Raw genomic sequence first — 12,190 nt, 5'->3', positions numbered from 1 at the left:
TAATACTAACTCTTAATTAATGAGTTACCCTAATAATGAAGATGGACATGCCGGAGAGAAACCAAATCATCCTTTCCCCCTCTCGTACTTTTACTTCCTCTTCTCTTTTTCATCCCACCTTTGTCCTCCCATTCTGCCTTCTCGGCATATATTTCGTTTTCACTTCAAATTTTATTGTTTACCCTTCATAGAAAACGCTGTGTGTGTTATTCTTATTGTTTTTGGAATATTTGTTTTAATTCACCATGTGAATTACTATTTGCTTCAATCATGTGAATATCTCATTCTCACCATGCGAGTTTAATTTGCAGGGTTTATATATAATTTATTCTAATTTCGGTTTCATACTTCCTATCTCTGCATTTCATAATTATCTTCTTGTCTCAAATTTTTTTTAATTACATTTTATGATTTTGTGGCTAGCCATTGATGCTATAAATTATATGGATTTTCATTTCCAGAAAATAACGTTTTATCTCCTCTTTCTCACACTTGAAAAAATTAAAGAAAAAAATTTGGCTAAAAAAAATACCAGAGAACCCTTTTAATAAAGAGTTAGTTTTAATTATGATGACATAACTTATTTTATCCAATAGCTATCAAGACATACCATAAGGAGTAATTTATCTTTTATTTGAGAAAGGATTGGATAAAATTCATCATCAGTAAGAGAAACTCCTAAGTTCAAATGAACAGATTAACATCCGAGGGTAAATTAGTAAATCCAATTATCAGTAAATCTGTTAACATCTTTTCACAGGTTAGGTTTCTATGAGTTGGTAGTATCCGAGTTATGTAAGCTAGTGCTTCTGTGGCTATTCACAATCTGGGACATGGATATGGCCATTATAGCACAGATTCAAAGTGTTACATCTGAGACTAATCTGTTTCTAGTAAGAACCAAGTGTATGAACTATCAAATAATCAAGGATATGGTTTCAGGAGCCATGTAATCCAAGAAAAAGATCTTCCACTCTCATCTACCTGCTTCACCAGGCCGAAATCAGTTCAAACCTTTTCATTCTCCTATCATCCACTCCTAAGGGCTCAGGGATTGAAAGTAAGGTGAATATACAAAGAAATAACAAAGAATCAACCAATACCATCATAGTAATCAAGAAAATCATCCTGTGGTGGCCGCAAACTCGAGATACTACCTTGGCCCCAGCCTTTCTGTACACGTTTCAGAGTTTTCAATGCAATACCACTGCCACCATCCCTGTTAAGTAATACATAACAGATCATCAATGAGCATTGAATATATGTTATAGTCAATTTGACAATCATTTCCATGTTCAAAGCAGGACCCAAGTTTATTTATAGTTTGATAGAACTAACATATTTGTGATGACAGCAAATTTTGATACAAGATCATTTTATACACATGATAATGCAACTTTTTCAAAAATTAACCAAGTACAAAAAAATGATATGTATTGTTTGTATAAGTTTATCAACCAGGAAACCGTCTAATAAATGAGATAATGGAAATGAAGACACAGATTCTATCACATAGTAGCACTCCATTCAACCAAACACCAATGAATGGTATCATTGTCCAAATGCTGTAGAAGAAATCATATACAGATCATATTTATGGAGGACTAATCATTGTATATAGAAATTAAGAATGCAAATTATGGAATGATTAAAGAACGAAAAAAAAAAGTAAAAATAATTTTCAAAGACAGCCAAAACTAACAAATAACTTCATTTTCCCAAGGAAAAGAACCCAAAAATGCACAAAAAATACCCGTACCTGTGGATTATATCCTGCCAATCACTTCCACCATTATTTTCAACTTTTCTAGGAAAGATCCTCTTGCCATTTTGATAGGTTCTGTCAGCAGGTCTATCTTCTGAAGCAAACTCCATCATCCTCTTTGCTAATTCATCTGCTCGGTGTTTGTTTCCACTTTTACTAAATCCATCAATTACCGGCATGAACGATGAATGGTCAAATCCATATCCCTTGTCAATTAATTTTTGGAGAAGGTAATCAGCATCATCTAATCTTTCACTTTGGCAAAGTTTATCAATTAAATCTTTATACATGAAATCCTTCAATGCGAAAAATCTATCCAATGAAGCTTCAAATAGATCCTTTGCTTCAGAGAGTTGTCCTCCAGCAAGAAACTCATTGCATATTAAACTGTACAATACTTCTTTGTGGCCACATATACTCAAAGCTACCTCAAATAGCTCAAATGCTAGTTTAAAATCACTGGACTTGCAAAAGGCTTTAATCAATATCTTGAAGGTAGATACTTTGGGAGATATGCCCTTATCCAACATTTCATGCAAAAGAGAAGTAGCATCATTTGTTTTTCCTCCTTCACAAAGCGCAGTGATTATGTTATTGTAAGTGTAAATATCTGGAGATATCCCTTTTTCTCTCATTTCATCCATCAATCCATATATTTCAAATATTTGCCTTTTACCTCCTAGACCCAGGATCAACGAATTATAAGTTTGAAGAGTCCTGCTGCATCCATTTCTCTCCATATCCTTCAAGACACGGAATGCTGATGATATCTTTCCTTGCTTACAAAAACTTGATATGAATGTATCATATATTGCAGAATCAGGGCGCAAGTTTTTTGCCATCATCTCAATAAATTTCTTTTTTGCTTCTTCTACCCTACCAACCTTGCAAAGTGCATTAACTATGATTGTATATGTGACTACATCAGGTGTGCACTTCGACACATTGTTGATTGAATTAGCTAGGCCAGCAAATGAGTTTCCCTTACTGAGGGATGTTGGTCCATCAGTCCACATCTCACCTAGCATTTGAATTGCTTCCTCCAATTTTCCATTTCTACAGAGACCATTGATTATGATATTGCAGGTCACAGTATCTAACTGATAGCATTTCTCGTTCATCATTTGCAGCATTTCCTCTGCTTCTAGTGTTCTTCCCTCTTTCCACAGGCTATGCAGCAATGTGTTACAGGTATAAGTATTTGGATAACAACCATTCCTTATCATTTCATGAAGAATACCCTTTGCTTCAAATACCTTTCCTTTGCTACAATATCCATGGAGGAGAGTACTATAAGTAACTGTGTCTGGATAAACACCATTGCTTATCATCAAATCCATTAACCTTCTGGCATCCAACAGCATATGTTTCCTACATAGCCCATCCATCATAATGTTATAGGAGTAAGAATTCGGCTCAATGCCTTCCGTTACCATTTCATCAAGAACCAACTGAGCCTCCAACAGTTTCCCATTCCTAAGCAACCCCAACAACCATATATTATAACTTTCCAAAGTGGTGAAATTGCCATCCTTTTTCATGGAGTCGACCAAAGCCTTTGCTTCCACCAACATCCCTATCTTGCAGAACCCTTTTAGCATCAAGTTATAAGTAACTCTATTAGGTTTAGGAAGTCCCAACTCCTGATCCAACTGCATATCCCTGAAAATCCTTGACGCCTCTAAAACCTTCCCGACCCTACAAAGTGCCGAAATCCTAGAATTAAAGGTGACAACATCTGGTAACATACCCTGTTCCCTCATTCTCTCAACCAACTTCTCAGCTTCACCGGTCAAATCCTCCTTACAGAAGCTTGAAATGAGAGTATTGTACACAACCCTATTGGCAACAAGACCTGATGAGTTGTCAAGTATATCCAATGCTTGGCTCGTGAGACCGGCCCTACAAAACCCACGAACTAAAATGCCAAGAGTGAACTCATTTGGGTAGCACCCTTTGTAAGACATTTTATCGAACAGGTTCCGTGCATGGTCCAAAGCACCAGAATCACACAGCGACTGCATCATGAGGTTGAAGGTGTAAGTTTGCGGCCTTACCCCCGCAGTGATCATGTCGGTGTATAGCCACGTGGCGAAATCAGAGCGGTGTTGGTTGAGGGAGGCATGGAGGAGGAGGTTGTAGAGGGAGAGTGGAGGAGGAGGAGAGGGAAAATGGGCCCTGAGGGACTTGAAGTGGGAGAAGGCATGGTGTAGGTGGGATGAGGAATGGGCCAAAGCCCGGACGAGGGAGAGGAGGGAAGGGTGGGCTATGTGGGGAGGCTGCGTGGCTAGGATGAATTGACAGAGGTCATCAATCTGGTGGTGCATGTTGGCGGAGATGAGGACACGCATGGTGGCGCGTGTGGAACGAAGGAGATCATGGGTGGGTAAGGAAGAAGAGGTGGAGGATGAGAGGATGCGCTTCAAGAGATGCCATGCGAGCTTGGGGTTGTTGGTGTTGCTCAGAACAACTTTCGTCAGCTTCGACGACATCGTCTGATCCATCTTCTAGTTGTTTGTGCATTACTCTTTTTTCGTAATTACATTGATTGATTTCTACACTTGCTTAAAAGAAGAAACAATTAGGGGATTAATGTGTTGTGAGAGTGAAGATTACTGTTCTTAGTTGGGACTGAGTCCTTCAATTGAGATTTCCTCAGAGATGCTGCAAGGATATACTCACGGAAATTCTTAGTGACACGATTGTGTTTTCTAACTTATTATAGTATGTTCTCACACCACTGATCAACTTAGTAAACAACTAACTTAACTGACTTTTAACATCTTTCTTGTTGATGGGAGATGGGAGAGAACTTCATGGTTATTGCTTGACGAGTGTTGCCTTTCCATGATTGACACATGTGACAGTTGTATACTTGACAAGTGGCACTAATTTAAAGAAGAGGACAAAGAGCATAGTTGTTAGAACCGAAACATTAATCGAACCGGTCAAATTATTGGGTTACTAGGTCATTGGTTCAACCAGTAGAGTACTGGTTGAACCGATAAACTCAGTTGTAAATAAAAATTATAAAATAATCAAAAACTTAAAATTAAAATTTAAAATACATATTGTCACTAACATTTTAATAACAATTGTTTCAATTTCTAAAAATAACTAATTTGAGACTTGTTTTTATCGCTTCCCATAAAAGACAATTGTGACTAGAATTTTCAAAAGTATATAATCGTAAACCCTTCCTGCAAAGAATATGAACTAATTCCGCCAAATCATTATTTGTCAAAGTCGTATGTTGCAGATAAAAGGGATAAAAGAATGCAATAAAGATTCAAAAGTTTGAACTTTTAAACAAAAGCTTAGAATTGAGAAGTGTCGAATACTCCTAGTTTAAACCCTTGCAAACAAAACCAAAAAAATAAAAAATTATGCAACAAAATAAACATGAGCATAACAATATACATTTCAAGAACCTATCCACTATCCAAAACAATATAAACAAAGCAGTAACTCAAATTCACAGAACCTATCCACTATCCAACAATATAAATTCACAGAACAATATAAAAAACAACACCAACAATATAAAAACAGTATCTCAATTCACCATACTAATATAAAAACAGCAACAAATCAACCCTAAACACCAATCATCAGCAAAAAAAAAAAAAAACAACAAACAGCCGCTAAACCTACATATATTACACTACATATATTCCAATGTATCAACAAAACTTGAATAATCTGCCAAGAATCAACGAATTATAATCAACAACAATCAAGAATCAACTGATCAGTTAATCAATTAATCCGTTAAACAGATTATAATCCAGTAACCGAATAACTAAAAAAATTAAAATGCTTACCTGATGATGCGATGTGAAGGCAGAACGCAGGCAGAGAAGGGGAGACCAAGCACGGCGAAGCAGAGACTGGATAGCGGAGGCAGCAGCAACAAGACGAGAGACGGCGACCGTGCGGAGACTGACGACGACGAGAGACGCACACGAGACAACGAGCAGAGAAGAGGGAGACCAACCACGACGGCGATGCAGACGGAGAGGCAGCGGCGAAGACGCAGTGAAGGTGATGCACAGGAGCCGGAGAGCCGAGGCAAAGTAGCCGGCGACGCGGTCAGCGGATGGCTTTTTTGAGTGTGAGAGGAAGAGCACTAAGTGAGAGTGAGATTTGAGAGAAAGAGGGGGGATGGGGGCTTCGAGAAGGGTTACTGCCTGGGTTTGGGTCTTTTGAGTAGGGTTTCTTTCTTTTTTTTTTTTTTTTTTTGAAAAAACGGTCCGGATTTCAATTCCGCCGGTTCTCCGTCAAAAGCGGACGGTCCAACTAAGCCATACCAATTCTTTTTCTTATACGGTCAGATTACTCAACTAGACCGACCTTGTGACTGGTTCGTTGATTTTCTGATCCGATCGGACGGATCGGTCCAGTTCTAACAACACTGACAGAGAGTTATAAATTATAATCCATCTAATTCTCATAGAAGTTTAGGGTCATTGCTACTAAAAGAAACAACCTACAAAATACAAGTTTAAGCAGAACAAAACAAACATATTGAAGCTTTACCCTTCTTTTTCTTGTTAGCTCTAAGAGCAACCCAATGGGCAACAAGTTGAAGCCCTATTTCTGACAAACACAGAAATTTACTGTTAGCATAGTAGCTAGAATCTCGATTTAACTCTTAAAATCTTCCGATATTACGATTTTAAATGAGTTCATCGATTTTACGAAATTTATACTAGGTCTGACGATTTTACGATTTAAATCTTGTTAAGATTTTACGTTTTACGTACTTAATTTACCTTTTCGATTTCACGTAAAATCTCGATTTTCTCTACCTTGACTGTTAGAGAGATGAAGAAATGAGTTTTCGCATACTTTTTGAGAAGGAAGAGTCCCTCTGAACGGGGACTCATCTTCACCAATAATAATTTATCACTTGGCAAGTTATTATAAAAATAAATAATTATATCTTTATTTAATTAATAATTTATATTAATAATTTAAATAATAATTAAATAAATAATTAAATTATAATTAATGTATTAATAATTATAATAATTAATTAGATTAAATATTTAAATTTTTATTTAATTAATAATTTAAATAATTAAATCATAATTAGTTTATTAATAATTATAATAATTAATTAGATTAAATAATTAATTTTTTATTTAATTAATACTTTATATTAATTATTTATTTTTTTATTAAATAATTTTATAAATTAGTGTAATCCCGAATTATATATTGTGTATTTATTGTTGTTCATACCCTGGCCCAATAATAAAGGTTCAGGACCCAAGCAAATAGGCCCAACCCAAAGGGTTGGCCCTCACCCAGTACCAGCCTTCATCCCAAGAAGTCGGTACTAAACACGACCTGCTCCAAAGAAGTCGGATACGAGGGTTAGCTGGCAGATAACACTCATTCGAATGAGTAACTGCCCCTAGAAACTCTCTAACCACTTCATAGAGCCATATCTTAACCTCCCTAAGATATGGGAACGATACTACTTCAGCGGTAGTTATTGGTTCACCACTATAAATACACTGACACCATTTAGGTATCTCCAAGTTCCAATACTCTCTAACCTGCTCACACTCTTGCTAACTTAGGCATCGGAGTGTCTTTGCAGGTACCACCCCCCATCATTTTCACACGTGCAAGTCGGACGGAGGAACACCGAGAACAGACCCACTCGAAAGCCACCTCCTTCATACGTTTGGGCCAACCAGCGCCATCCAACCCATTAATCTCCGGTTACCCACCGTAACATTGGCGCCGTTGCCGGGGACCCGAGAGATCAACCAGTGATGGCGGATAGATCCCCTGAAGAGGGTCATGTGGAGACAGATTCTGAACAAGAGAATCTGAACACTGGAAACAATGAGGCAGACCAGACCCTTCACCAGGAAGCCAACGATCAACACAGGGAAGGCACCTCCGGAATCAAAAACCCGAAGATAAATTCCTCGGAGGGGCGCGAATCAGAAAAAGAAGGACCATCCCACGCAATTGAGCTCATGGGATTAGTCCACAGTCGCCTCGAGCAGCTAGAACAGGAACGGGAACGACAAAAGGAAACCGAAAAGAACCTAAAAGAGGAGATGGAGCGACGAAAAGAGTTAGAAAGAAAACTCTTAAAGTTAGAATCCTCCCTCAAAGGTCAGAACTCCCACGACGGTAGAGAAGATTCGCCCTTAGGGGAGAACGATCCTTTTAGCGAGGACATAATGAGGGCAAAAGTTCCGAGAAACTTTAGAAGCCCCGATATGGACCTCTATGACAGAACCACTGATCCAAAGCATCATCTGAGCAACTTTAAAAGTCGGATGTATCTGGCTGACGCCTCTGACGCTACGCGATGCAAAGCTTTTCTGACAACCTTGTCAAAAGCAGCGATGAAGTGGTTCGACAGCCTCCCTCCGAGGTCAATTACCAGTTTTGAAGACCTCTCAAGAAAGTTCTTGATGAGGTTCTCCATCCAGAAAGACAAAGTAAAACATGCACCAAGTCTCTTGGGAATAAAACAGGAGGTCGGGGAGTCCTTACGGGCCTATATGGAAAGGTTCAACAAAGCATGTTTGGAGATTCAAGACCTGCCCACCGAAGCAGTCATCATGGGGCTAGTCAATGGTCTTAGAGAAGGTCCCTTCTCACAGTCCATATCAAAAAGACACCCCGCCTCTTTAAGTGATGTACAGGAAAGAGTTGAAAAGTACATCAATATGGAAGAAAATGCTAGGCTAAGAGACCCGAGTTTGCGACCCGGTCACCCTCCCTCAACGAAAGAGAGGGAGAGGGAAGCTAAGAAGAAGGAAGAACTCGGCCTCGATAGGCCAAAAAAATATCACTCTTATACTCCACTGAAAGTTCCTGTAGTGGATGTATACAGAGAAATTTGCAATACCGAAAGGCTGCCTCCTCCCAGGCCCATTAAAAATAAAAGAGGGGGAGCCGCGGTGATTACTATGAGTACCATAAGACATATGAGCACTCCACAAACGACTGTTACGACCTTAAAAATGTGATAGAAAAACTGGCCAGAGAAGGTCGGCTTGACAGATATCTCATAGAAAGGTCGGACAGTCATGGAAAAAGAAAGCGAGATGATATGGATAGAAGAGACCCACCACCACAAACTCCGGAGAGACATATCCATATGATCTCAGGAGGGTTTGTGGGAGGGGGACTCACAAAATCTTCTCGTAAAAGACATCTCAAGAGAGTTTACCAAGTCGGAGAGGGGTCCTCCGACCTTCCAACCATTTCATTCACAAAGGAAGATGGGCGAGGAATAATCCCTGGGCACGACGACCCAGTGGTAATTACCATGATCCTGGCAAATGCCCATCTACACAGAACACTAGTAGACCAAGGAAGCTCAGCGGACATCCTCTTTAAGCCCGCTTTCGACAAACTAGGTCTAGATGAGAAAGAGTTAAGAGCCTACCCCGACACCTTGTACGGATTAGGCGACACGCCAATAAAGCCACTAGGATTTTTGCCCCTCCACACCACCTTTGGAAAGGGGGAGAAATCAAAGACTCTGAGTATAGACTTCATAGTCATCGACGTGGGGTCGGCCTATAATGCTTTAATCGGCAGAGCTACCCTTAATCGACTCGGAGCGGTGGTATCGACACCCCACCTCTGCATGAAATTCCCGACCTCAGCAGGGATAGCAACGGTGAGGGGAGATCAGAAACTGGCAAGGAAATGCTACAATGAAAGCCTAAACCTGAGGGGAAAAGGCAAAGAAGTTCACAAAATAGAGCTCGGTGGAGCAAGGATTAAAGAAGAGCTACGACCACGACCCGGAGGAAAAACCGAGGAGATTCAGGTCGGAGAAGAGGAAGGAAAAAGCACTCACATAGGAACCAACCTGGGGGAAACCCTAAGACAAGAATTGATTAAGCTCCTAAGAGATAATTCCGATTTCTTCGCCTGGAAGGCCTCCGACATGCCTGGGATAGATCCAAAACTCATGTCCCACAAGCTCTCGGTCCACTCGGGATCTCGACCTGTACAACAACGAAGACGCAAGCTCGGCCCAGAGTGAGCTCTAATAGTAGAGGAGCAAGTACAAGCGCTCCTAGAAGCCGGTTTCATCAGAGAAGTCGAATATCCAACATGGCTAGCCAATGTGGTGCTAGTCAAAAAACAAAATGGTAAATGGAGAATGTGCGTCGACTATACCGACTTAAATAAGGCATGTCCCAAGGACCCTTATCCACTACCAAGCATTGACACCCTAGTAGACTCTAGCTCGGGGTATCAATACTTGTCATTCATGGACGCCTACTCAGGGTATAACCAAATCCCGATGTATGAACCAGACCAGGAAAAAACATCATTCATCACGCCCAGAGCTAACTTTTGCTACGTGGTCATGCCATTTGGATTGAAAAATGCAGGGGCCACATATCAGAGGCTGATGAATAAGGTGTTTGCCCCTCACTTAGGGAGCTTAATGGAAGTGTACGTCGACGATATGCTGGTAAAGACCAAGAAAGAAGTCGACCTCTTGTCTGACCTTTCACAAGTCTTTGACACCATAAGGTTGCACGGGATGAGACTAAATCCTGCAAAGTGCGCCTTCGCGGTGGAGGCAGAAAAATTTCTAGGATTCATGCTAACACAAAGAGGGATCGAAGCCAATCCCGACAAGTGTAGAGCTATCCTAGAAATGAAAAGCCCGACTTGTTTGAGAGAGGTCCAACAGCTGAATGGCCGACTAGCAGCTCTCTCCAAGTTTTTTGGCAGGATCAGCACTAAGATCCCTTCCACTGTTCTCCCTATTGAGAAAGGGACACCAATTTGAATGGACTCCCGAATGCGAGGAGGCGTTCCAGGAGTTCAAAAAGTTTTTGAGCCAACCTCCTATTTTGACCCGACCTGTAGCCGGAAAAGACCTCGTCCTATACCTATCCGTGGCAGACAAGGCTGTCTCAGCAGCCTTGATAAGAGAAGACGAGGACGGTCAACACCCAATCTATTTCATCAGTAAAGTTCTACAGGGCCCTGAGCTAAGGTATCACAAATTAGAGAAGTTTGCCTACTCCTTAGTGATAGCCTCTCGAAGGCTACGGCCTTACTTTCAAGCTCACACAATAAGAGTCCGCACGAACCAACCCATGAAGCAAATCCTCCAAAAGACGGATGTTGCAGGAAGAATGGTTCAATGGGCAATAGAGCTCTTCGAGTTCGACTTGAAGTACGAAACTCGGACGGCGATTAAAGCCCAGTGCCTCGCCGACTTCATTGCAGAATATGCAGGGGATCAAGAGGATAAACCAACTACATGGAAACTCTATGTAGATGGATCCTCCAATAAAACAGGAAGCGGCGCAGGCATAATATTGGTAGATGAAAGGGGAACCCAGATAGAGGTCTCCCTCAAGTTTGAATTCCCAGCTTCAAATAATCAGGCAGAATATGAAGCCTTGATTGCAGGATTGAAGCTGGCAGAAGAAGTCAGTGCTACGAAGGTAATGATATACAGTGACTCTCAAGTGGTGACCTCCCAAATAAGTGGAGAATATCAGGCAAAAGACCCGAATATGAAGAGATACTTGGAAAAAACTCTGGAGCACCTTGGGCGTTTTGCAGAAACCGAGGTCACGCACATAACTCGGGACCTAAATAGCAGAGCAGACGCCCTATCCAAGTTAGCAAGTACCAAGCCAGGAGGAAATAACAGAAGCCTGATCCAAGAAACTCTCCAGGAACCTTCAGTGGTAAAAATGGAAGACAAACAAGAAGTCTTTGAAGTGGTCGGATTAAACCTCGGATGGATGAACCCCTTGGTCGAATACCTGAAATTCGACATCCTCCCCAAGGAGGAAAAGGAGGCCAAGAAAATCCGAAGGGAAGCTCAACACTATACCTTGGTGAAAAATATTCTCTATAGAAGGGGGATATCAACACCATTGTTAAAGTGTGTACCGACCTCAAGAGCCACCGAGATATTAGAGGAGGTACATAGTGGAATCTGCGGGAACCATCTCGGAGCAAGGTCATTAGCCAGAAAGGTGATCCGAGCTGGATTCTACTGGCCAACCTTGCAGAAAGATGCCACAGACTTTGTGAAAAAATACCAACCGTGTCAAATGCATGCAAATTTTCACGTGGCCCCCCCAGAGGAGCTCATCAGTATCACCTCCCCATGGCCCTTTGCAAAATGGGGAATGGATTTGTTAGGTCCTTTTCCCCAGGCGCCAGGACAAGTCAAATACCTAATAGTGGGAATAGATTATTTCACAAAGTGGATAGAAGCAGAACCACTGGCCACCATCACTGCACAAAGAAGTCGGAGGTTCCTCTACAAAAATATAATCACAAGGTATGGGATACCTTATTCCATTACCACAGATAACGGAACCCAGTTCACCGACTCCACCTTTAGAAGCCTAGTAGCCAGTATGAACATCAAACACCAGTTCACCT

General features: G+C 40.9%; 1 protein-coding gene across 2 annotated transcripts; it reads right to left on the bottom strand.

Moving 5' to 3' along the window:
- Positions 1-703: 703 nt before the first annotated feature.
- Positions 704-5,959, bottom strand: LOC107613876 (pentatricopeptide repeat-containing protein At2g17140-like). Of its 2 annotated transcripts, XM_088496016.1 has the most exons (3): positions 5,590-5,959; positions 1,760-4,653; positions 704-1,219 (listed from the first exon to the last, which is right to left on the bottom strand). In XM_088496016.1, the coding sequence occupies exons 2-3, from the start codon at positions 4,267-4,269 to the stop codon at positions 1,093-1,095; spliced, it is 2,637 nt and encodes an 878-aa protein (XP_088352142.1). In that variant the 5' UTR covers positions 4,270-4,653; positions 5,590-5,959; the 3' UTR covers positions 704-1,092. The 2 variants fall into 2 exon arrangements, with proteins under 2 accessions (XP_088352142.1, XP_088352143.1); XM_088496017.1 differs by lacking the exon at positions 5,590-5,959 and having other exon boundaries at positions 1,760-5,579.
- Positions 5,960-12,190: the final 6,231 nt, after the last annotated feature.

Source organism: Arachis ipaensis, chromosome B8, assembly GCF_059453495.1.
Source record: "Arachis ipaensis isolate K30076 ecotype BB chromosome B8, ASM5945349v1, whole genome shotgun sequence".
Lineage (NCBI taxonomy): Eukaryota > Viridiplantae > Streptophyta > Magnoliopsida > Fabales > Fabaceae > Arachis > Arachis ipaensis.
The sequence above is the reverse complement of the archived record's forward strand: the minus strand, read 5'-3'. Positions and strand labels throughout refer to the sequence as shown.